General features: G+C 43.1%; 1 protein-coding gene across 3 annotated transcripts; it reads left to right on the top strand.

The window, feature by feature from the left end:
• Positions 1 to 655: 655 nt before the first annotated feature.
• lhx2b (LIM homeobox 2b) lies at positions 656 to 14,708 on the top strand. 3 transcript variants are annotated; one of them, XM_030105512.1, is made up of 6 exons: positions 656 to 745; positions 1,137 to 1,299; positions 2,563 to 2,765; positions 3,551 to 3,921; positions 6,696 to 6,901; positions 14,409 to 14,708. In XM_030105512.1, the coding sequence occupies exons 2-6, from the start codon at positions 1,180 to 1,182 to the stop codon at positions 14,697 to 14,699; spliced, it is 1,191 nt and encodes a 396-aa protein (XP_029961372.1). In that variant the 5' UTR covers positions 656 to 745; positions 1,137 to 1,179; the 3' UTR covers positions 14,700 to 14,708. The 3 variants fall into 3 exon arrangements, with proteins under 3 accessions (XP_029961372.1, XP_029961371.1, XP_029961370.1); XM_030105511.1 differs by having other exon boundaries at positions 662 to 1,299; positions 3,554 to 3,921; XM_030105510.1 differs by having other exon boundaries at positions 662 to 1,299.
• The last annotated feature ends 6,285 nt before the right edge of the window (positions 14,709 to 20,993 follow it).

Below are 20,993 nucleotides of genomic sequence, written 5' to 3'. Positions count from 1 at the left end.
GAGATCCGTGCGTAACAGAAGCAGAAGGGCTGCTTGCTTTTTCAGACCGGTCGGTAAAAACTATAACCAAACAGTTCGGTGACGGCGGAACAGCCAATGAACATAAATGGTGCGTCGTGACGCAACAGGGCCCCGTTGATAAGGAGCGGAGAGTCCAACCGGGACCTGAGAAGGAGGAACGGTGGTTTTGGGGGGCCAGCAAACAACTCGCCTATCATCAGTCAACGTAAAGCCAACTCCTCCTCTTCTGCTGTTACGCACATGTATGCAGCCTCCTTGGCAAAAGACAAAACATTAACTAAACTGACTACTGTAAAGGAAAACTGCTTCTCCCAGACGGCCGGTGGGATTTTATCACACAAAGCAAGCGTGTTTTTGTCCTTTTGTCCTTTTTTTCCATTTCTATTTTTCTCCGCAAAGTAGTTTGAGCGACAATAATCAGCGAAAGCATCAACTTGGACTGCTGAACCTGGAGGAGGGGAAGAAGCCTTTCTCACAGGCGCTGATTTTTTTGGGGGAAATATATTTTTTCTGAACGTGTGATGCAGTAAAATACTGCTGTCCGCCTTTTGTTTTTTGTTAGCAGTGACATTTGAACCGAGTTGCTCATTGTTGTTCAGGAATAAAGAGGAGAGATTTTACCCTATAACGCGCTGCAAGGCTGTCGAAATCCTGAAATCTAATTCCCGGCGAGAAGGAGGAGGCTTCGGTGCTGAGACCCATGCAGCGGCAGCTCCCATAGTTGGTATGTTTCATCCCCGCCAGTGGGAAAGAGAATATCAAGAGAGCAAGTAGGTGAGGAGGAGGCGTAGAGTCATACCTGAGAGAAAATAGATTCCAGAAAAGCGAAGCGGAATCTGCGCGCTTATTAATGAATTAATCATAGCTTATTAATAATGAGAGCTGCAGAGATTCGGATGACGGTTTCCATTGGCAGATGAGACGTAGTGTGGAGAACACGTGTCCAATTTTTCCCCTCATATTTTTTCTTCCCTGATCTGGATTTTTCTCACTTGTCAAGACGAGAAAGGAAAAGATAAAAAAAAAGAAATTAAAGTAAAGTAAAGAAAAAATCGCGTGTTTTGAGTGGCGTGGTTGCGCACGGTTTTGCCTCTGATGGACATCTTGGCTTGCAGATCCGAAGAGAACAGTTATAATATCCTCCCCTCTGCGGCAACGATGCTTTTCCATGGCCTCCCTGGAGGCGACGTGCACGGCGTGGTGGAAGAAATGGACCGGAGAGGAAAGAGCGAGTCAGCAGCCATCAGCTCGGCCATCGATATGGGGGAATCAGAGACGGTAGGCGAGCTTCATCCCCGGCCCTGTCGGCTGTGGAGGCAGCATGGCAGCCTGGAGACATGTGACAGGAGCGGCACAAACACAGCCCCCTGCACGCTGTTTTTTATTTACTCCTTATTCACGGATCTGAAGTTATCCACTAAATATCAGAATTTCTTTGGAAAAGCGCGACTTGCTCCAAGAGGCCTGGACACGCGTAAAACTTCTTTTTCAGTTTAAATTAAACAAAACAAAACAAAACAAAAAAATCAGGCTGGAAAAAATACACCAGACAAAGGTTACATTTATTTCTTGATTTTAAACACGCATTTCTTTAAATTGAGTTTTAAATTCACCCTATACAATCAAAACAATGTACAACCTGTGTCCTATCCTGCAGAAAAACAAGCCTGCCTTTTTACGCACGTAAATTTGAGTTTTTACTTCAATTCTTTATTCTAAATATTTAACAATTTCTTAGCAGCGTTTACAATTCTATTAAATACGTGAATGTGTGTTTTTAAAATAAATCAGACGATTGAGGAATAAACTGCCATAAAGCTTAAAAAATACATGGAACTTATAAAAATATACGGATTTAATTCTCAATTATCCTGCTGTCATGTTGGTAAATGTATTCGTGGAGGTGCGTGTCTGCTATACAGGCCTCTCCAGAAAAAGAAACAGCATCCAGCCATTATTAAAGCTTTTATTAACACAATTGGGTTGATTCTCTGATAGAAAGTGACAGCACAGGCATCAGTGTCCACCAGCATGGAGCTTCTATTTCCATGCAAACCCACACACAGCGTGTCCACAGAGCTCACTCTTTTTAAATTCTATCTTTATTCCTTATTTATTGTGGAGCTAATTTACTTTCGGAGAAGAAGAATAGAGGCGTTTTTCTCCAATTTGTACAATCCCTGTTATTTATATTGTGCCAGTTGTAGTGGTTACAACTCAAGCTAATTGTTTTACTGTTATAACATTATTTCTAATTTGCTACAATTTAAAGTTTTTCCAGGATTTTATTTAAATATAATCATTTGTTGAGAGTTTTTTTGTTTAGTATTATAATAATTCTGTAGCTCCTCAATACATGAGTGGCCCATTCTGATATTATTAATAATAATCGGAAGCTGCATTGTTTTCTGGATTCTGCGTTATTTTGCGTCTTGGCGCACACAGATCATGCAATATTTTCCACGTGCGTGTATTTCTTGGTATTTACTGACACCGTGTCCTCGTGCCCCTCCTCTCCACCCTCCCCGTGCTGACCTGCAGTCCATGCCGTGCATGACCAGCGAGCGCGTGGCCCTGTGCGCGGGCTGCGGCCGGAAGATCGCGGATCGCTACTACCTGCTGGCCGTGGACAAGCAGTGGCACATGCGCTGCCTCAAGTGCTGCGAGTGCAAACTCAACCTGGAGTCCGAGCTCACCTGCTTCAGCAAGGACGGCAGCATCTACTGCAAGGAGGACTACTACAGGTAGGGAGGGCGCGCGTCACGCACGAGGACACACACACACACACACACACACACACACACACACACACACACACACACACACACACACACACACACACACACACACACGCAGCCATCCACACGTGCGTCCAGCTTGAAACTGCTTTTTAAACGACAGCATGCAGGAATGGAAATAAACACCCGCTGCTTGAAATTCCTGGAAGTTTGCATTTGCACGTGAGCAATAAAAAAACAAAATCTATTTTTACTCTTTTAAAAACCTTAAATGCAACATTTTTTTTTCTTTTGTGTTCCAAAAACAAAGCTTCCAAAGCTGCTGTTTCGCGCTGGAATGAAACGCCTGTGCCTGCCCGTTTTTACGCCAGATTACGCTGATAAAATGCTTTTAAATGACAAAGAGAACAGCACGTTAAGAGTGAAAGAAAGAAAATCTGAACCATATTGTATGTGGTGCTGAAACTCCCCATTGATAGCCAGATAATGGGAGAAGCTGGTTTCTTGGGTTAGCAGCTCTCTGGGGGAGTTTGACCCCTTCTCCTCCTCTTCATCACCCCCCACTACCAACTGACAGGGAATTAATTAACGACTCGTATGCTAAATTTATATATTTGTATTAACACACATTTTTATTGTCAATGATGTGCACGTGGTGTGGCAGGTTTGGGCGTTTGTGGCCCAAAGGGGAAAGTTTACGCACAGTTTTTGGAGTGCGTAAAAAAGTTTTGAGCATCGGGGCTCGGGGGTCTGGCGTGCAGCATCTGATGAGGTTTCTGTGTTGTCCGCAGAAGATTTTCGGTGCAGAGATGCGCTCGGTGCCACCTGGGGATCTCAGCCTCGGAGATGGTGATGCGGGCCCGGGACCTGGTCTACCACCTCAACTGCTTCACCTGCACCACCTGCAGCAAGATGCTGACCACCGGGGACCACTTTGGCATGAAGGACAGTCTGGTGTACTGTCGGCTGCACTTTGAGACTCTCATCCAGGGAGAATATCAGACACATTTTAACCACGCGGACGTGGTGCCGCACAAAGGCCTGGGCCCGGCCAACACGCTCGGACTATCCTACTTCAACGGCGTGGGGACGGTGCAGAAAGGGCGGCCCAGGAAGAGGAAAAGTCCCGGGCCGGGGGCCGAGCTGGCGGCTTACAACGCAGGTAAGAATCTGTACCGAATCGGGAGGATTATTCAGCACGAAAAAACATAGATTACACTTCAAATTTTTGAATTCCCAAGGAAAAAAATTAATAAGCATAATTACTTCATGTAAAATGCACCAAAAGTGTTTCTGTAAAACTGATTCATTTATTTATTTATTATTTACGTACATTTCTATAGTGATTCACATTGTTTTGGCAGTGTTGAAAAAACACTTGTTTGAAATTTAAATTAATATCTTTATACTTCTATACATCTCTAACGCAACGTTGGTTAAATCTGTTGGTTTATTTTTACGCATCTGAAGACGCGCAATAAGTTTAACAGTTTTTGTCTCCCTTTTTTTCAACATTGCTTTAATTTTATACCTCCTTTACTGTTCTGGGACTTGTAGTCAGTTCGTGGAGTCGCTTCAATCCGCCAAGAAACAACAGTTTGCATGAATAATCCTGAGGGGGGGGGGGGGGGGGGGAGAAAGCCTAAATATCATTAAGGCCAAATGTGAAGCCAAGTTGGACACAAACAATAGTGCAGGACGCAGAAAACGCGGGCTATCTCCAAAAAAGAGAAAGGAAGAGTGAGCATTTGAGCCACACAAACATTAAACATGTCACGTGAGTGGTGTTGGTATTTTAATGCAGGTTTCGAGACTTAATTTCAGTTTTTGAAACATAAATGTTGCATTGTTCCGGCTGAAATGAGCTGCAGAAATAATCAGTGTTAACAGTTTTCTGGATGTCTGGTGGGTTTTTTTTTTTTTTTTTGTCTCCCGTGTCCTCTTTGGGGATAAAAAGAGAAGTTTTTTTGATGTTCCGGCTTTTGCTTTCACCCTTTTCCACTTGTCAGGCTCCATAGACATCTACAGACCCTAACCCCCCCCAACACCACACACACACACACACACACACACACACACACACACACACACACACACACACACACACACACACACACACACACACACACACCACTCTATTGGAGCCTTTTTGCATTGGGACCAGGCCAAACTGGGTGTGCAGCAGCCAGATCAATGTGATTTGATGAGTTATTCACTGGAAGAGAGAGCAGGAGGCACAATAAGTTTCCAGCTCTGTCTGCCTGGGATCTCACTTTCTCCCCTGTTTTTTAATTTTTTATTTCAGATTCATTCACTTTAGTTGCCCTTGTGTGCTTGGAAAAAGGGACAAGACAATACAAAAAGCAAAAAACCTCAACATCAAAATGGTTTTGATTTGATTTTCATTTGCTTGCTTTTTCTTTTAACTAGAAATTATTTTTACAGAAGAAAAATCTCTGTTAAACATGAAACCTGGTTTAAAAAATCTAAATCAACACGAAGGTGATCGCTTTTTGCCCTATTTTATATTCATATTTCTCTCCAAACAAGTGAATTAATTATAAATCCACATGTTTTGCGCCTTATTTCTCTCACTTCACTTTTCCTCTCATATATAACTGTTTTTTTCTGTTAAATGTGACTATGTTTAAATTGAAACCTGATCATTTTCACCTATTATTGATAAACTTGGAGTTGTATTTGGACAAATGATTTAAATCCTAATGAACTGTTGTAATAAACACATTAGATCAAAAGGGAATAACAGCATCTAAAACCTTTAACTGCAGTATATAACTGACTATGCTGAAATTATTATTTATTATATCTAATAATATTGTTTCGATACTTCCAGCTGAACTCATTTTCATCTAAAATGTTCATGTTTCTTTCATTTTATATCAAATAAATACAATAAAATGGTGCAAGATTAAAACAGGGATTTAACTCTGAGATTAAAGTCCTTCTTCCTAAATTGTGGGCACTTTTTGAAGAAGCTGAGAAGTGCATGTGAAGCTGTGGGGGATGAAAGTGAAGAGGCAGTGCGCCCTCTTCTGTTTCCACCCTGAAACGACACGAGCGCTTCACCTGCAGGATCACATGAGCTGGTGACCCCCAGCTGAAAGCTCCAGGTCGCTTTAACGCCCTGAATCCTGCAGCAGAGGAGGGGGAGGAAGAGGAGGAGGAGGAGGAGGAGGAAGATGAGTGGAAAAAAATATCTACAAGCTGCTTTTTTTTGTGTGCAAAATCGCTGCAGCATATGCTTTGGCCGGGAAGCAGCATTTGTTCTGCCTGGTGTGTATGGTCTAATTAAGTGAAGTGTTATTCTGATGCTTTTCACTCACTTCATATTCATCATTTGCAGCGTTCTGATATCGAACTGTTATGCATGCGGCAACACTTTGAGGATTGCCAAGAAATTTGCAGGCTGGGACAAATACATGTGTGTGGTTTTGTTGGTGTTTGGTGTGTGTGTTTGTGTGTGTGTGTGTGTGTGAGAGAGAGTGTGTGGCACTGCCGAAGCCAGGCTTGCGTCTTCTCACTTGGATAGACAGGCAGAGATGGAGGGAGAGTGTGAGGAGGTGAAGGGAGGAGAGGAGAGGAGGAGGACGGTGTGCAGCTGGAGGAGAAACAGCTGCCGGGTCACGGTGCCACTTTCACACTGACTGTATGGATCCAAACAAAGAGCAGGGTGTGTTACTAAAGGGGAAATGGATGCTCATGTTTAAAGAAATGTCCTTTTTAAACAATTATTCTTATTTGTGTTCTCAGATGTGATGAACCCTTTAAATTTAGGCTGATCGATGCATAAAATCTGACAGTATTTGAAGATTTTTGCTCTGCGTGGAGCATCCAGAGCTAATTCTCTGCTAAGCAGGGGTCAGCGAGGAGCTCCGTCCGTCTTTAACCCGCTCTGCTTTCCCCTCCGTCCCGCAGCGCTGAGCTGCAACGAGAACGACGGCGAGTCGATGGACCGCGACTCGCAGTACAGCTCCAGCCAGAAGACCAAGCGCATGCGGACCTCCTTCAAGCACCACCAGCTGAGGACCATGAAGTCCTACTTCGCCATCAACCACAACCCAGACGCCAAGGACCTCAAGCAGCTCGCCCAGAAGACCGGCCTCACCAAGCGGGTCTTACAGGTAACCCCCCCCCAGAGCACCGCCACGTCAACGTTACAGTTTGACTCCAGTCAAAGTCCTGAAAAGCTTCCTGCTTTCTCTCCTACAATATTACTGATTCTACCTGGAACCAGTTCTCATCCCAGACATGCTGCCTGAGAGGCTCAAGACAAATACAGACAGAAATACATCCAATAATGCAGTGTCACAAAACCCTGAGAGGAGGGAAGCAGTGCTGAGAATGGTGAGAGTGACAGACATTCAGGAGCAAATCGATCAAATATCAAAGCAAGTGCAATGATGGTTGTGTGGAATAAATGCAGAAAGTTTGAGAATCTGTAGCAGGTGAATACCGTTATTTCCAGCAGAAAGCGTGGTGAGAGAACATGCAGACTGCGGCTGGTGTTGTGAATATTGAGACGGGACTGCAGATTTCTGCGTGTCCAGTTTATCGGAACAAGGCTGCAGTGATGAGAGCTGAGTGGAGCTCCGTCACGGAGCAGGAAGAATCCTCCAGCCGGAGGGGCTGAAGGGGAGCTCGGATGCACATTTGTAGATCAGATCAGGAGAGGTGCTGTTTGGAGCAGAGGTTGTTTTGTCGAGTGTGTAAAGCTGAAGAAAAGTAGTACAGGATTGGACCCTCAGCCGGTTTACATGCACACAGGAAATCTGATCAGTCACGCGATCACGTAAACACTGCAATGGGATTCTGAGAAATGTGATGAACATTTGTTCCCAATACAAAGACGTCTCCATGGATGTAAACCTATTAATCTCATTTATTTCACTCTTTTATGTCTTTGCATATGTATGGAAAAAAAAAAAAAAACTTGATAGAAAGCGGAAGTGACGCAGTTAGAAGACGACAGACGTGACGTGCAGCAGTAGAAAGACAGAGAGCCGCTTCTGGAGTGGATCTAACGTTAAATAAATTGAAAACTGTCGACACAGCTGAGGCTGAGAACAGATGTCTTGAGGATAGCAGGAAGTTTGAGTCTTTCATCTCTACTTCTGTATGTCGTCAGAAACTAATCCCATAACATGCTAACAGCAGGTTTTTGAATTACTGCATTTAAGGGCTTGTAAATAAGTCAGATCAGATTATTATGATCGATTATTCACAGTTATCAGATTTCAGACTCAGTTAAAATAAACTGAAATCAATCCCAAAATAAAGGAGGCATTGTTATGAAGGACTCCTCGCTTCCTTGAGCGAAATCAGATCGGGTAAAGTCAATAGGCTTGTTTCAGGATGCAGAATCACCTGGAAATGAAAGCAGTCAGATAAACGTTGAGTGGATGAAGTGATGTTGTGGTGATGAGGAACAAAAAGCTTCTGTAAAACACGGCGAGGAAGAGAAAGCACAACAGGGCGTTTGATTTCCACAAAAGACGACAGCAAATTATCTGGGGAGTGGAGAGGAGGGAGGGGGTGGGAGAGCGAAAAACTGAGACAAAAAGGTTTCAGAATCAGAAATTATTACTGAGAAGGAGGGAAAGAGTAGAAGAGAAGAAGAAACCCCCATCCATCCAGCTGCTTTAATTAAGACAAAACAAAGCAGTCGTTTTGCTTTGATGGAGTCTTGGTGCTGAAGCGTCGCAGAGCCACATGGTTCCAAACGGTTCCCGCCGCCTCATTCAGTTTTCCTGGTTCCCACTTTTTTTGTTCCTACTGCCTGGTTCCCTCCACCTGGTTCCCTCCTCCAGGTTTTCACGGCTTAGTTCCCTCTTCCTGGTTCCCATTGCTGGTTTCCACTGTTTGGTTCCCTTCATCTGCTTTCCACCACCTGGTTCCCATTTCCTTATCCAACCCCCTGAACCTCATTGTATGTTTCCATCTGGCTCCCATTGCCTAGTTTTTACCACTTGGTTCCCTCCACCTAGTTCCCACCACCTCCCTCCCTCCGCCTGGTTCCCGTTACCTTGTTCCCTCTGCCTGGTTGTCAGCGCCTCGATCTCGCTGTTTGGTTCTCTCCACTTAGCTGTGACTGCCTGCTTCCCTCCACCTGGTACCCAAAGCCTGGTTAACAGCCTAATTCCCACCGCCTCGTTCCCATGACATGGTTTCTTCTACCTGGTTCCCAAACATGCCTGCTTCCTGGTTTTCACTGCCTCGCTCCTGCTTCCTGCTGCTGTGTACTCACTGAACAGTTCCCTGCTGCTGGTTGTCAGTGTCTGGTTCGTCCACCTGGTTCCCAAATCCCGATTAACACTGCCTGGTTCCCTCCACCCATGCCCATGATCGTGGTAATTCAATATGAAGCTTTAAAATTCAATTTATTGTCATCAATACACCGGCGTGTGAATGTGTGTGTGAATGAGATGATGCAGTGTAAAGCGCTTTGGTCTCTGCTAATGCAGATGAAAAAGCGCTATATAAGTGTAGTCCATTTACCATTCACTGTCAGTCTATGTAAAAAAACACAAAGGAGGGAAATTTATATCAAAGGTCCTACTGTGTAAAGATTAAACTCATGATATTTTACAAAGGTAATCATAACGATAAAAAAAAAAAATCCACATAAACCCTTCATTGAAAATGTAGACAAAATGAAAAAATATTGAAGCCAATAAAACAAACAGGTTCAACCGAAAGGTCCGAAACTTCCTGTGCAAGCATAAATGTGTGTGTGTGTGTGTGTGTGTGTGTGTGTGTGTGTGTGTGTGTGTGTGTGTGTGTGTGTGTGTGTGTGGCCCTTTCACACCGGGACTCGCTGCAGAAAGTGAAGGGTTTTATAAGTTTTGATGCTCGGCAGCAGAGCTTTGTGCTTTTTTTTTTTTTTTTTTTTTTTTTTTTTTTAAGTGTTCTTTCATCCGTGACTCCAGTCAGAGCAAACACACTTTAAACACGCACGAGGAGTGTGTGTGTGCGCGTGACACTGTGTGTGTGTGTGTGTGTGTGCCTGTGTGAGATACACATGGTGGAAATCATGATAATGTGGGTGTGATTGACTCTTTACATCATTATGGTTCAGATGATAATCCAAATAATGACATGACAAAAAAAGATCCAGTCTCCTCACACTCTCTGTGTGTGTGTGTGTGTGTGTGTGTGTGTGTGTGTGTGCAATGCTGTGTGATGATTAAAAGTTAGTTGTTCGGTGTTGGATGTTGACGCCTTATGCTCGCTTCACTCATTTGGCTTGTAGTTTTTTTCTCATTATTCGATTGGTTCAGAGCTTATCAATACTCAGGAAACACTGGAAATCAGCCATCATCGGCTTTAATGGGATCATTTTTTGTCGAGTCAAGTTTCCTGTTTGTTCTTTGGAGAAACAGTTATTTTAGATTAATAGAAAATTTCATCTCCAGATTTTATTTGTTGGTGTTTTGTTTGTGTTCTGGAGTCACTGTGATCTGTGGAGCACAAACTCCAAAACGGGCGTTCTTTGGCTCTTTATGTTGATATTCCTATCTTTTTTTTTTTTTTTTTTGGTCAGCATTTCTTATAACAGGGGCCTGGCTGTTTTATCCATAAGTTGACCAAAAGAAGTGCTAAAATGTACGTTTTTCATGTAAACCTGATGCTTCATCATCAGTGCTCTGAGCCGTTGCTCCCACTTTGAGCCCCCCCCCCGCCCCCCCCAGTACTCAGCATCCTGGTGCCTGAGGTCAGAGTTCATCTGATGTTGCTGCTGATCAAATAACATTATGAAACAAAAACAAGAGTCATTTTGGATCCAGTTGCATTGATTCACTCTTTAAGGTCATTTTTTAAATGTTTATTTGTAGTTTTTCACCTGTAGCAGTAACTTACTGAGCTCTTTGGGTAATTATTGTGTGTTAATCACCCGTATCTTGTATATTTAGCTGCCAGTTGGACACTGTAGACCAGAGGTGGTCATCATAAGGTCCGGGGCCCGTGTGTGGACCTTCAGGGTGTTATTGTTGTTGTTCTTATTGGTTTTTGGTTTTGTTACATGGGAAATGGTCACATTTTTCCACGTTTGCATGATTCCATTATCGGCTGTGTGTTGAGCACTTCGGCGAGCAGGTCGAGCAAATTAACCTCACAAAATCCGTGTTTCACAGTGAAGGAAAAATAAATGATTGGTTTGAGTTCCTAATTTACAGAACTGGAAATGTAGAAAAATGTAATCTTGATTTCCAGGCGGAGGTCAAAAGAAAAAGAGTGCAGAGCAACAGTAGCTTCGGAAAATCGTGTAAAACAAAAAAACCCAGAAACAGCTTTTCGTCAGAGGGAATTCTTCTTGAGTAAATGTCCAGTCAGATTATATCTTGGCCTCTGTTTCATGTGGCTGTTTCAAAAAATCTGCTGCCCATCAAGAGAGAAAATGACCAACCGATATGTCCTGAAGTGCAGCTCTTCGTATGGGCATGTGAACGAGGAGGAGTGGAGGACTGTTTACGGGTGTGGTTGAGTTTTACAGGGTGGTGTCATGATCCGTAAACCGGCTGACTTCATCCTCATAAACGGTGATTTTGATTTGAAGCAGAAAAGAAAAAAAAAAAAGCTAAAAGACTGGAAACACAACCTGTGTGTTTTCTCCTTCCAGAGAATAACGCTGCATCGAGCGGCTTCAAAAAGCACAACGGGAGGAAGATGTGAAATTGTGAACGTATAAAGCGAGTGTCCGTCACGTCCTGCAGCTGCACAACTGTTCAGATCTGAGTTATTTATGAAGTGGAGCCTGATGCCGGCGTTTTTCCCCAGCAGCAGCTTCAGCTGTTTCCCGCTCGCAGCCAGCAGGCGTCCAGCGCCGGCCGGGCTCCCGAGCGGCCCCTCCTGCTTCCTCCCTGCTCTGGGCGGCGGCGGCGGCGGCCTCCGCTGCTTTAACGGCGCTCTAGAAGCGATCTGGCGGGAGAACCGTCCGCTTTAGCGCCGCTCTGTTTCTCTTACTGTCACTTTTTACTGCTGTTGAGGCGCGGCGGCGGCGGCGAGACGCCCGGCGTGGCGGGAGCTGTCTCCGTCCGTCTGCAGCCGCGTTCGGTCAGACCGGCTCCTTCCGGGCTGATCCCGGCAGCTCGGCGCTGCTCGGTTCATCTCGGTCACGACATATGGGCGACTTCAGGTTTTACTTCCTGTTCAGTTGTGTAGAAATGAGAGGAATTCGGCGTGGAGGCCGACAGCTGCTGCTCAGCCTGACCTCAGCTGGTCAGCGGGATGTTTAATCACGTTTACACCACTTTATCTTATCAGACGTGTTTTTTTAAACTTCATTTTTTCATGTTTTAAATGTCCTCGATTGCCACTTTTCAACACTTTCTTCATTTACTTTTGGGCTTTTTTTCGGGTTCATTTACACTCTGCAGGAACCTCTGCAGTGTTTCTGAGAAATAAGTCAGAGAAATAGGCTCAGTTCAACTCGAATCTTTCATATAAACACAGAGAAGTATGTTTATGCTTCATTATTTTAAATTATTGAAGTAGTTTTTGTGCATTAACTTCATTCTGGACCTTCAAAATAAAATTTCTGTCATTCAGCATCAGCAGATTGTTCATCATGCTGGATTGTTTGTGTAGTTTCATCACAAATACCTGCAAGACAATTAAATTCAGCAACTACTAAGCGAAATAAATCCAAATTGTAGTTGAAGTTAAGTGTTCTCTGTAGTAACACTGTTGCATATAAATTAATAATATGTATTAATAATGTATTAATTCCATTCTGGACCTTTAGTAAACTGATGAAAAGCCAAATAAACTGCGAGCCAAACAGCTTTTTTGCCATTCAGCTTTTGGTTTTCTTTACAAAAATAGATCATGAAAACATTCTGAAATGTCATAAATCCAAAATGGACTAATTTATTTTAAAAATCTAAATAGTTTTGATGGAAATAATGTGTGTGAACAGGACAGTTAATTATTTCGTCCTTAGATCTTTTAAAAATGTACTGCAGACAATAATGACTGGCGTTTCTGTCTGTGACTTGATTCAAAGTTAAGATTTAAATATGACATCTTTCTTTTCAACAGGAAAAGCGTTTCTCAAACTGTAAATTTTCTTGGATATTCTCTTCCTGCTAATTGTGTAAATATTGGAAATAAAGACTGAGATATCTGCACTCCAAAAGAATTAAATGCCACATTTACAAAGTGATATTTGCATCATTCAGCATTTATTTCCTAAAACATTCAGAGAGAGTTACTTTGGATTGAAGATGTTATTATTGTTTGTAAAATGCAGTTTCTCAGTTTTAAAGATCATTAAACTGATATTTTCATAGAAACTCAAATGTTCTTTGAGTGATCGTCTTGTATCTTTATTATTTTCATTTTATTATCAGTTTGCTTTCTCGTTAATGTTGAAAAAAAGTTTTGTTGTTTTTTTTTTTACCATGCCTGAGTTTTAGATTTCATCCAGACCAAGATGTTGAACTTAATTAATAATCATATCTGTAGTAAACATAAAAAAGTTGAGATTTGATGAACTTTCTGCTATCATCTCAATCTTCACATCCTTTGGTAAAACCACAAACTAATGCTGTGAATTTCACCCCTGCTTCAAAAGAAAAAACAAACTTTAAAGCATGATATTCATGTTGTTCAGCACCAGCTGTTTGGGATGTTGCAGTTTAATTTCTACTGTTGGAAAAACTTTATAGCTTATGGAAACTGAAATGTCACAACACAAAAAATTACACAAACTCAGACATATTCAAGGGTTTTGTGCTGTCGTTCTTTTATCTTTGTTATTTCAATCAGTTTATGCCCTGTTAATGTTGAATTAACAGTATTTTTGTCATTTTTCGCCCTAAATAAAGATGTGGGTCATCTGAAGAAACCTGACGCAGTTTGTGTTGAAATGTCAGTGGATAATTTATTATCCTTTAATATTGCACTGATGGAAATAGTAAATTAGGAAGACTCACCTTGTTGTTGTTTTTTCTCTTCAGCTGTACAGGATTTTTAAATTTGGGATAAACAGTTCACTCATATTCAATGTATTATCTTTTAAAAAATATAGAAATATGAAAATAAGGTTATTTGGAGCCTTTTTTAAAACATACTAAATGCTGTTTTCTAATATTATCATGTGTTTTTTTTTTTTAAAAAAAGAAGTAGAAACCAGAAATATTTTACCTTTCGATAGTTTTCTGTGTTCCTGTGCCTATTTTTAAAGGTTTTATATCAACTTTATGGGAAACTCCTTCACGCAGCCGTGGTTCAAACAAATTGCTTCATACGAGGATTTAAAACACAAAACTTCAAATAAAATAAAATATGAAATAAATTCAGATCAGCGTCTCACGCCGAGTCGAAAACCAGTTAGAGAAAGTCATCAATCACCTTTTTGATTGTCGATTGTTTGAGAAACTGCGTGTGTGTGTGTGTGTGTGTGTGTGTCAGATCATCCTCCGCAGACAAATCCACATTTGTTACAGACTTCTGTTATTACTGTGTTATTACCCGATCTGGCTTCTTGTCCTGTAAAGTTTTGAACCTCGGTTGAACGATGTGAACCTCGGAGACGTTGACGCCGTGAGGAGTGTGTTTGCGGCGGCCTTGCTGCTGGCAGCGTGACCCTGCGGTGAATTAACTGTCCTCTCCTGCTTCTCGGCGCAGGTCTGGTTCCAGAACGCTCGGGCCAAGTTCCGGAGGAACCTGCTGCGGCAGGAGAGCACCGGCGTGGACAAGGCGTCCGACGGCTCCACGCTGCAGGGCGGCACGCCGTCGGGCCCCGCCTCCGAGATCTCCAACGCCTCCATGAGCCCCTCCAGCACCCCCACCACCCTCACGGACCTGACCAACCCCACCATGCCCACCGTCACCTCCGTGCTCACCGCCGTGCCCGGCGGCATGGACGTGCACGAGTGCCGGAGCCCGTCACAGACCACGCTGACCAGCCTCTTCTGATGATGACGGAGCTGATCGCCTCCGCCCCCGCCCTGCCCCCCCCTCCGGATCTAAAACTGAGCATCAGGACCCGGATCAGAGGCGAGCTGGGGGGTGAGGGGGGGTCCGGTTCTGCCACAGACTGTTTGCGTAGCGAAGTGGGCGAACCTCACACACCCCACACTTGTTGTTATTTTGATGTTGTTGTCTTGTCGAGAACTGAGGAGACTTGATTTGCATTTTTCAATGTTTACAGAAAGAGACTGCAGAGAGGAAGAAAAAAGAAAGAGAGAAACTGCTTAACTTTTCGGGAGGGGAGAGTCGACTTTTCCTTTTTTTTTTTTTTTTTTTTTTTTTTTTCCAGCACAGTATTTATGTTGTTGTAAAAGAGTCACTGTTAGAAGGATTGTAAAAAAAAAAAAAAAAAAAAAATCTTTTCTTTCTTTTTTGGGGGAAATCTGAGATTAAAGCACAGATTACAACATCCTGCGACTCGGCGTGTTTCACCTCCACTGATGATGAGCAGCTCGGGGGGACGGAAAGAGGGGGGAACGAAGTTTTTAGGTGCAGTGTGTGTGTGTGTGTGTGTGTGTGTGTGTGTGTGTGTGTGTGTGTGTGTGTGTGTGATTAAATCAAATCAAATTCAATGCGAACAAACAGTTCAGAAACTTTGCCTTTACCTGGTGAGAACCAGAACCTGATCCACAACCTGATCCAGATCTCCTCCAGGTTTTCTTTGTCCTGCCATCTGCCAGCAGCCATCTCTTTTCAAAATCAAGATTCTTCGACGTGTTTTTAAGTTCACCAACCAACAAGCAGCAGCAGTGAAAACCTCTCATTCAGACGAGTCGTCACCGGCTGTGGATTCACACGTCGGCCTTGATGATTCATTGTTTTCAAGTGAAAATGTCAAACTTTCATTGCATTTTGAGGGTTCTTTACATCTGAGGTACTAAAAATACAACTTTCTGAAAAATGCTGTTACTCCGTCTCTGCGGAAACGGGGAAAACACAGCTTCTACAGCTGACTACATCGTTTTCAAAATGTTGCCGTGTTCATGCAAAAGTTTCCTGAACTGAAAACACAAAAGCAATGCAATTTCACGTAGAGTTTCCTCATTTGAAAGATACATTTGACGTTTTTTTTTTTTTTTTTTTTTTGGTTGTAGGTGTGAGTCTGCATCTGTGGTCCATCATGCGACGGATGGATTTTGCGCTCGTGTCTCAAGGCAGACGTTTTCCTGAACCTTCCAGTTTGTTCAGAGGTTGACCTGCAGGCTGTGTCTTCTTATAGTGTCTCCTTCAAAGACTCATCATTCTCTGAAGAAAGTGACTTTTTTGTATACCTGCACCTTTAAAGGAAAAATATACACACTCACATACAGAGATATTTATAAAAGGGGAGAGAAATGCGAGAGGATCAAATATTTACCAGTAAAATGAAATATATAGAATAAGAGTCAGAAATTTGCAAATTCTTTGTATTTTGTGTTACAGTATAGCCAGAAATAGGGATCAATTAGGGATGCAACAATGCAGTTTTACGTAGTTTTACGTGGCGTCGTGGAAGAGAGCTCCAGCAACAAGTCCAGGGTTACGAGATTCTCTAATAAGAATGACTAAAGTAACGCAGACTTTCATTTATATTCTTCCAAAAGATCAAGAAAAGGGATGAAAGATGCTTGTGCAACACCAACAACTTAATCAGCGGCAGATTTACGCCAATGCCGCTCAGGGCTCGTGGCTCAGACACCGCCGACGCTACCTGCTCGAGATGATTAAAGTCTGACTGATACACTCATCACCAGCGAGCTCGGTCTGCGGTCTGCAGTGTGCAGATCGGTCCTCCGCACGGCGCTGTGTGTGCTGCAGACTGTGAGGCTGATGGAGTGGCACGAAGCTTCGTTTGGAGCATGAATGAGGCTTAATGCTGTTTAATCAGTGCTTAGTATCAACAAACAGCTGAAGGTGAGCACACATGTACTCATCCTTTAAAAAAAAGTGTTGATGCATCTCTTCTCTGAATTACTGTATCATTCAAACGACATGTTAAAAGAGCAACAACGGAATAGTGGAGTTCCTTGATGCTATTGACAGCCAATGTCATGAAGAATCTGTGGACCAAAACCAAATTCTTAAAACAGTAAATAGATTTAAAGTGCAAGTAATCACAGAGGCATGTGAGAAAAGTGTAAAACAACTAAACTTTTCTGTGTGTGTGTGTGTGTGTGTGTGTGTGTGTGTGTGTGTGTGTGTGTGTGTGTGTGTGTGTGTGGTTCCACTACAAAAGCAGCCAACAGCACCAACCTGTGACCTGGCATGACAGCTTCTCCATTTTCAGAACGTGGCCATGCACACGAAAAATGTTTCTGAAACAAAAACATGTAAAAACGATTTTTACAGGAAATGTGATGTCCAAGGGGCCTGAGTGACCACAGCTTTCAAAGAAGAGGCGATGAGCCACGTCGTTAAATATCAACACCACCAATTATACTGTTTTTCTCTGTTCAGATGAGGGTTTAAATGTATTTCTGTGTGTGTGTGTGTGTGTGTGTGTGTCCTGCATCCTTTGAGCTGTTCTGTGATTGGTCGGGGGGGGGGGGGGGGGGGGGGGGGGGGGGGGGGGGGTTGAAATGAAATGAACAGCGGTTCAGTTCAGCTGCTGAGAGGCCGTCTGCAGACACAGAAACTCTCACGCTTCTTTCTCTTCCTAAAACATTTGCGTCTCGGATTGTCGAAGCTCACCTGGTTTTCGTCAGTGTTGCTTTTTATATTTCAATTTCATTTGACGGAAAGTTACAGAAAATAATTCTGGAGTTTATATATATATATATTATAGATGCATACATGAAGGCAGTCATGTCACGGGAAAATGAGAAGAACCAGCCAGAGACAGATTCCTCCGCTTCCTCCCACGGTCACTCCAGGTTCCACTTTCCAGGATTTTTCCTTATTGAGCATGAAGAGTTGACTCACATCCTGTGAGGAATGAACGGCGGGCTGTAGAACCACGGTGGGGGGGGGGCATCAGCATCAGAGCTCCATCAAGCAAACACTAAACCGGAGTGGCTGAGGTCACTTTTCAGTCAAAATCACAAAATCACAGCTTTATTTGTGGGTTCCATCAGTTCTGCTGACTCTCATTGAGCAGGCATGCTCAGGTTTAAATGGTCACAGTACGGACAAATAATTATTTCATTTATATGAACAAAGAAATATTTTATGGCTTGTAAACATGAATAAGGCACTGCAAACGTGAGGCAGCTACATTAATGTTTATACCATACGAGGGGGACCCAAAAGTCCCCCGAATTTGGTTGTAACTTTTTATTTATTACATTTCAAAATAAAACATCACCGTCGCCTTCAAAATAATCTCCATCCGCATTAATGCAGCGCTCCAGCCGTGTCTCCCACTTCACCAATGTGTCGTGACACCCGTGCGTAATTGTGCCATTCTGGGTCGGCTGCGATTTTTCTGTCACCTCCTCCACATCTGCAAACCGCCGTCCCTTCAGCTCCTTCTTCAACTTGGGGAACAAGACAAAGTTCCTGGAGGCTTCATCTGGCGAATAAGGCGGATCGGGGAGGAGAGTCATCTCATTCTTCACCAGAAACTGCGTGACGCGCAGAGCCTGTCGTGGTGGATCAACCGGCTCCACTCCGCCACTACGCTCTGCTTCCTCCTCACATCCTCACGGAGCGTCTGAGGACTTCCTGTAGTAGTCCTGATTTACAGTCTGACCTGGAGGGACAGACTCGCTGTGGACGAGACCCTGGACAGCCAAGAAGCAGCTCAGCATTGTTTTCATGGCTGAGCGCACCTGACGCGCCGACATCTGGCCCTTCTCAAACCCCCGGACCACTCATGGACCTGAGTCTTCCCCAGAGCATCATCCTTGTGGGCTTGCTGCAGCACGGTGAGTGTTTCTGCTGCTGTTTTTTCCCAGCAAAAAGCAGAATTTAATGTTTACGCGCTGCTCTGGCTTTCCGGTTAATGTCGCCATTTTGGAAAAATCGCAGACCACAGCTGCACTCTGTTGCTATAAATAGCGCCTGACAGGCGTCAGTGTAACTCTGGGAGCTCAGCTTTTTCACAGATATGCACGAGGCTTACCTGTAGCACATCTGACGGCCAGAAGTCGAAACTCATTATTATTAGTATTTTATGACCAAATTCCAGTTTCTTTTGGGTACCCCCTCATATGGTTCTCTGCACTCATGTGTGTGGTTTCAAACAGCTCCCACCAGTGGCCTGGCATGCTAACTATGTCATTTTCACCTCTTTTTCACCTTTTCCATGTGATCAGACATAGTTTTGATCACATTGTGATGCAAAGTTTTTAGAAATGAAAACTCGATGCCTCAGCAGCTGGGAGCTAGCTGGAGCTAGCTGGACTTAGCATCGGGCTCTATGCAGATGCCAACTACGTTGTTTCCTGCCATTCTAGTAGAAATGCAAACAATTTTCAAAACATTACCATGTAAACACCCAACTTTTCTGAAAGGAAAACGAAAAAAAAATGTAAAAAGTGTCTTAAAGTCCTGTTTTTGAAGATGCTCAAATATGAAGAATTCTTCTTTAGATTACTGAAGGTTTTAGTTACTTTTAAGCCACATTTATTTTCTTTATGAACAGAAGAAACAGAACAAGTACTGAGAATTTGTGACCAAATATAAGTACAGTTACAGTGTTTCAATTTTCACCTTTATTAGGTATTCCTAAACCATATTTAAAGGTGCATTAAGGAGTTTTTCAACTTTAAAAACACTTATTTTCCACTATAAATATGTTCCAAATATTCAATGATGTGTACAATGTGCCCTATATTCATAGCAAGTACCTCTAACAGCGCTAAATTGCAGTGGCGGACCGTGCATTTCACACTAAGGCCTTCAGAACAGATCCGCCTGAACCAATCCACCTCTCAATAACTATTTTGTCTACAAAAAAAATCTTATTATGCAGATATGCATATAAAGAGTTGTTGCACAGCAGATAGATACTTGTGCAGCCAGAATAAATGCCTTTGCTGAAGTGCACAATTCTCCTATTACATCTGTGCACAGACAATGAGCATCAACAATTTAATAAAACAGCAATATAATTTAGGAAAAGAGGAACATTTTACTCACCAAAATCCCGATTATTTGAAAACAAAATACATCCTCCTTTCCTTCCTCAAAAAGAGTTCAACTGCTCTGTCATATAGATTATCCGTGTGTTTCAGTTCCATAAAGCCAGGGCTGAAAGTCCAGCTGCCCTGTGGGATTTCTGGCGTAAGTTTTATTTCTCTTCAGATCTTCTTCTTCTTCTTCTTTGGAATAATTGCGGTAGGCGACCAACAACTTAGGTGCATACCGCCCCCTACTGTATCTCTTGGTGAATGTAAATCAGAGGGCCTGGATATGCGGTTGTTAGAAGCCAGAAGGCGCCGAGTCGCCAACTCGAAATCTGATTGGTTGAAGCAACTGTCTGATTGGTTGAAGCAGCTGTCTGATTGGTTGAAGCAGCTGTCTGTTTGACGCTTCACTTTACTTCACTGCGCCATCAGGAACGGATAGCGAAGGCCTCGGGCAGATTTCTTTGACCCTAGCAACAGATGATGCCTGAAATCTGATTGGTTAAATTATTTAATATGAAAAAAACATGTCTGGAAGCAGCGCAACTCCGGGAAAACTATGAAAGGAACTGGAACATACCGTTTGGAATCATTTATTAATTATTTATGGACAAAATATAATTTACATCAGTCTGTAATTCAGATAATTTTTAGGCCAGCAGAGAAGGCTTTGCAGGCCCTGACGGCCCACCACTGCTAAATTGTCACTTGAAAGTTGCAGTGCCGGTCCGGCACCAGAATTTTTGGGGGGAGAATTTGAGATGATATGACGTAATGCGCGCTCCCACTGGCCTGATTTCCATAAGTTTCTTTTTTCCGCCATTACTCCGCCAGATGCTTAGCGAGCAACAACTGAGAAGTATGAGGATGGATCTTCCAGGATGTAAGAAAAGACTTCTAGCACTGCCACAACTCCAGCACAGACCCCACCAGGCAAAAGAAACTTAAATTTTACTCGAACGCTACTTAAAGAGTGAGGAAAGAGTTCCCCTCTTCCGTGCACGTACATGGACGCAAGCCACAGACACGAGTGTTTCAGTAAGCTGCAGTTACGCCCAAGGCCTGCAGGGGCCGTTGTTTTGCATAAAACGTGCAAACTGCTTAAAGGTGGAATACAACATTTTCTCGAAAAGACGAAGCCCCACGTCTGTTACTCACTTTTTGAACAACGCGCATGCGCAAGACCATCCGC

The sequence above is a fragment of the Salarias fasciatus genome, chromosome 12, assembly GCF_902148845.1.
Source record: "Salarias fasciatus chromosome 12, fSalaFa1.1, whole genome shotgun sequence".
In the NCBI taxonomy this organism is placed as follows: Eukaryota; Metazoa; Chordata; class Actinopteri; order Blenniiformes; family Blenniidae; genus Salarias; species Salarias fasciatus.
This window is presented reverse-complemented; position numbering and strand designations above follow the sequence as displayed.